Consider the following 4447-nt stretch of genomic DNA (forward strand, 5'->3'; position numbering starts at 1 on the left):
CGGCTCCCATGAATGGCAGCTAACGTGCGCGCTCTTGCGCTGAAGAGTGCCGCGGTGGGCTGCTGTCACATCGCTCATCATCGCCATCCACATCGGGACCTTGAGACTGCCACAACATTTCATATGTAGCTGTCTCTTTTCAATCGTTCTGCTGGCCCAGCTGCATTCCTGTGAACTTCCAATCAAGCTTTTACAGCTACACCTGGCAAAACGCCACAGGTGTGTGCATGGATGTGCAGGCCGCTGCGTTTGTTGGCAACACATGTCACCTTGCGTGTGGTGTGCGCTGATGGCGCAAAGCGCTTCATACCCGAGCTGCACACCTGGGCAAGGACAAGGACGGCACAAGCATCATCAAGCTGCGGGTTGGGCGTTGACTAGACACTCGTGAGCAGCTTACGTGATAACAAACAGCGCACAACTTTTGAAGCTTTCGTTTGCTTCATGCCGCAAGCTCCAGGTTTGAACAAGAGACGTGGGTGTGGGCATGCGAGCAGTCAATATAAAACAGCTGTGCACAGCGACAGCTGTCGCCAGTGTTGATGTCATGGCAATCTCAGAACGAAAGTGCCGTTTATGCATCTCCCCGGGACAATTCCTTGGCATACCATACAAAATGATCTATTTTTTATATATATATGTATATATCCATTAGCATATCACACATACATGTATAGTTATTTACATACATACGTATCTATACATGTGTATGTACTTGTGTCTGGCTGTCACCCACCAGGAGACGAGCACCGCCTACAACACATTTGCCCCCACCTCGTCCCACCCGGTGTCTTCTCCAACGCAACATGTTGTATACGAACCACCTCTGAATATGCAAGCAGAGGTGATAAACGTTTTGCGCACTCTTTTTTTGGGAGTTCTGGGCATCATCGCAGACTCTGAACACAGGGAGGTGCAGTGCCAGGGCATCCAGCAGTTGGCGCGGGAGGGGGGGGGGAATTAGGGTGGCCTACCCGCGCTGTACCCGTTACACCAACATGCTTGAAGCTGATGTACACTAGTATGTTGTCATGGTGGTGTGTTGCTGTGAAGCACCTACCATGCCGACAGGTGATCAGCCACCTCATCGCACACCGTAGGGCCTCCTGCCCAGGCGTGCTGCCGCGTCCGTCGGTCCTGTAAGAATTGTGATTGCTCAACATACATATCAGAAGCAGCGGCAACGCGCTTACTTGATTGCGCCCAATGGAGATTTCTCGTTGTGGACGGCGTCGGTGGCCACCTCATTTCCGTTTCCCTGCGCCCCGGTGGGGCCTCCAAAGCATAGCGTCCACTTCAAAATGGGTTCAAAGAATTGTTGGTCTTGTAAAGGAGCAATTACAAGGCGCTCTGTTGGTTGGTGATGTTGCTGTTGGTGTTGATGGTCGGAAGCTATAGTTACCCACAGTTCAGTGTCCAACCACACCACTCAGCAGCCACACCATAGATATCTGAGGCCGATGTACTGTAGTGCTGTGGTAATGGCTGTGTCGCGTACATCTGAGATGTGATCCTTTGCTATAGAGGTTACTACTGTAATCTTGTGCTAGGATGAGCGGCAAGCCCCCTCATTGGCGACAAGGAGCAGTTGAGCGCGAGCGGAGAGCGCAAGACCAGCACCGCTCCGTGCCACCCACGGTGGGCTCGTTTGCCGCCCAAAATAAAGTCTGGAGGCGTTACCCAGTCCATCACAAACGGACTCGGGTGCCCAACCTTCCTGGCACCCTTCGCTACCGCGCCATGGCAGCTCGTGTCACTAGTAGCTTGTGCGGAGCTTTATCAAGGCATTGTTCCCTGCAAGCAAACAACCAACACGCAGACATTAAGACTTATAACCATCTTTGAGTTACAAAAACCCGTACCTGTATCCAAGTCTTCTAAGGAACAAAGCACAGTCTTAGCACACCGTGATCCAAACAACTCCCACCTACTAGCCTGCTCATCCGAGTGCACAAACCACCATCATGCAGCCGGCGCGTGCCCTGCTCTTCCTCGCTCTCGCCGCTGTCGCCGCGGCTGACTGCACGCCGTGCTCCCAGTGCCGCGACCCCGATTGCTGGCGCACCTGCAACGTCTACTGCCCGCCGAGCCCCGACAAGATAGCCGTCAACAGGGGCAGCACGTGCATGGATGTCGGCGCGTCGCAGGGCCCCGCAGTCGGCAAGGTGCGCAAGGCCTCCACCCGTCCGCGGCAGTTGCATCCAGCAGCTGCAACCGCAAGCACCTGCCCTGTCCCGCTTCTGTTGTCGTCGCGCGGGCCATTTCCCGCACGCCATGTACTCACCGCATGCCCCCACTCCGCCCCCCCGCCCGCCCGCAGTCGGCCTGCAACTTCGCCATGGCGCAGTGCCGCCCCAAGCAGGACGCCCTCCTGGGCGCCGCCGTGGGCGCCGACGCCCTCGGCAGCATCTCCCTGACCCAGTGCTCCAAGGTTGCCATGGGCAGCTGCCAGCAGGCCGCCGGCGACGCCGCCCCCTGCCAGGACGCCGGCGCCAACGGCTTCGGCGACTGCGGCGCCGAGAGGTTCCGCGCGCTCTTCCACGGCAAGGCGACGGACCTGTGCCAGGGCTGGGCGCGCACAGTGACGGACGTCGACCCCGCCAGCGGCAAGTGGGCCGCGGCCAACCCCGGCGGCAGCCGCCGCCTGCTGTTGTAGACGCAGCCTGTTGGAGGCGGTGCGCCTGTTCAGTGGCGGTTCGGGCCGGCGGTCGCGGCGTCAAGACACTTGGGGTTTTTTGCAGCAAGTTTATGCAGCGAGCGTTCTGTTGTCGGGAGCTGCGGCAACGCAGCCTCAAGTAGGGATTGCCTCAGCACTTGTTGAAACCACACGCACAGCTCAGGAGGGATTGGCGCAGGACAGCATTGTCATGTTGGCAGGCAAGATCAGGCACACCTTTGACAATATGAGCGTTGATCTTCCTCCAAACCCTTGCACATGAATGGCACATTCCTTGCCGCCGTGACCAGCGGCGCCTGCTTCCTTTTACCACCCTCGGTTGCCTAGCCAACCATGGCAGCGCTGGTCTTTGAAATGTCAGACCCCACACCCTCTGTCGTGGGCTAATGTGCGCCCCATGCATGCCAAGCCACCCCCACACATTGTAACCACCCTTGAACCCCACAACACTATGTCGTGTTCCCAAGCGTCGGAGTGCGCATGCAGCCCCGTGGCGGCAGCAACTGGCACGCAACCCCTGGCAGCGCGCAGAGCGCTGGGGTGTCGGGCTCGGGACGTGTGACAGGAATGGGTGCCTGGACAGGGCTCATAGCACAGGGTTTCACCCAACTGTCAAGCCAGCTTCCAGACTTGCTCTAATCGGGCTCGTTGACTGCCAACCCGCCGTGTGGCGCCCCAACGGCCTGCCGCCGCTGCAAACAAAGATCTTGACCAGCGCGGCGGCGCTGCTTCGGATTTCGCAGGCTGCTGCGTATCCAGGCCCCCCCCCCTGGCCCCCCCCCCGGAAATGTCTGTGTACGAGCGGTTTACAACAGCCCAGCCACCGGCTCGCCCCGACGGCATCAGCTGATTTCGATCCTCGTGGCTGCGCGGCGGATGGCGCTCGCCCTCAGCAAAAGCGAGTGCGAATGGGAGCATCCCCCGCCGCGCCCGCGCGCGCGACCACCGCCCCGCGCGCGGGCGCCCGTGCGGGCGGGCGGCGCCCCGGCGTACGTCGGGGCCAGCCACAAGCACGGCGGCCCGACGCGCGTAGTGTTGTCAGTGTGCCACGCCAGCTTCACATGAAATCGTAGTCGTCGTCAGGCCCGGCCGCGCCCTCGTACACGTAGTCATCCAGGCCTGCGCTCAGGCCAGACTTGCCGCCACCGCCGACGTTGAGGCTCTTCTTGTCTGCGGCATTTGAGAACAATGTGAATCGTTCACATCGGGCGTGTGTGTGTGCATGCGTGTGTGTGCGTGTATGTGTTTGTGTGTGTGTGTGTGTGTGTGTGTGTGTGTGTGTGTGTGTGTGTGTGTGTGTGAGTGTGTGTGGTGTTTGTGCGTGAGTTGTGTGTGTGGGCGCACCCAGTTAGTCGGTAGGGCAAGCTGCAGGATGCGTGGCGGCGGGGCGAGAGAGGCGTCGTCCCGCAGGAAGCGCGCACGCGCAATGTTCCAGACGGCAAGCAAGAAGCCGCCCGCCAGCGCGCTGCCCGCCGCCGAGCAGGAGGGCGGGCCTGCGGCTGCTGCTCACTCTTCTTGGCCGCCGCCGCCGCCTGCTGCGCCTTGACCTTGTCAGAGCGCACGCCTGGCGGGGGGCGCGGGTGGCGTTCAGTGAGGCCGCCAGGTTGTTTGGTGGCCAGTCAGCGCGACGGCAAGCGCGTGACCTGGTGGCCAAACCAAGGTCCTACCTGGCCCTAACACCCAGCGACAAGAGCGCGGCCGGGACAGCCGCCCCGGTCCCCGCCCCGCCACGGTGCCCGCCCCTACGCCATCAGGCCCCACTCCCTACAG

The 4447-nt window shown here is 60.4% G+C and overlaps 2 protein-coding genes across 2 annotated transcripts in view; one reads left to right on the forward strand and one right to left on the reverse strand.

Moving 5' to 3' along the window:
• Positions 1-1964: 1964 nt before the first annotated feature.
• Positions 1965-2656, forward strand: MNEG_11262 (hypothetical protein; the record flags this gene model as incomplete). The annotated part of the gene is made up of 2 exons (XM_014040266.1): positions 1965-2165; positions 2321-2656. The coding sequence occupies 2 exons, from the start codon at positions 1965-1967 to the stop codon at positions 2654-2656; spliced, it is 537 nt and encodes a 178-aa protein (XP_013895720.1).
• Positions 2657-3734: 1078 nt separating this feature from the next.
• Positions 3735-4447, reverse strand: part of MNEG_11263 (translation initiation factor eIF-3 subunit 1) — a gene marked incomplete at both ends in the record, with an annotated part of 3487 nt that continues 2774 nt past the window's right edge. The window contains 2 exons of the mRNA XM_014040267.1: positions 3735-3847; positions 4188-4241. Coding sequence (XP_013895721.1) covers positions 3735-3847; positions 4188-4241 — 167 coding nt within the window. The remainder of the gene's footprint in view (positions 3848-4187; positions 4242-4447) is intronic.

Source organism: Monoraphidium neglectum (assembly GCF_000611645.1).
Source record: "Monoraphidium neglectum strain SAG 48.87 unplaced genomic scaffold scaffold02662, whole genome shotgun sequence".
NCBI lineage: Eukaryota > Viridiplantae > Chlorophyta > Chlorophyceae > Sphaeropleales > Selenastraceae > Monoraphidium > Monoraphidium neglectum.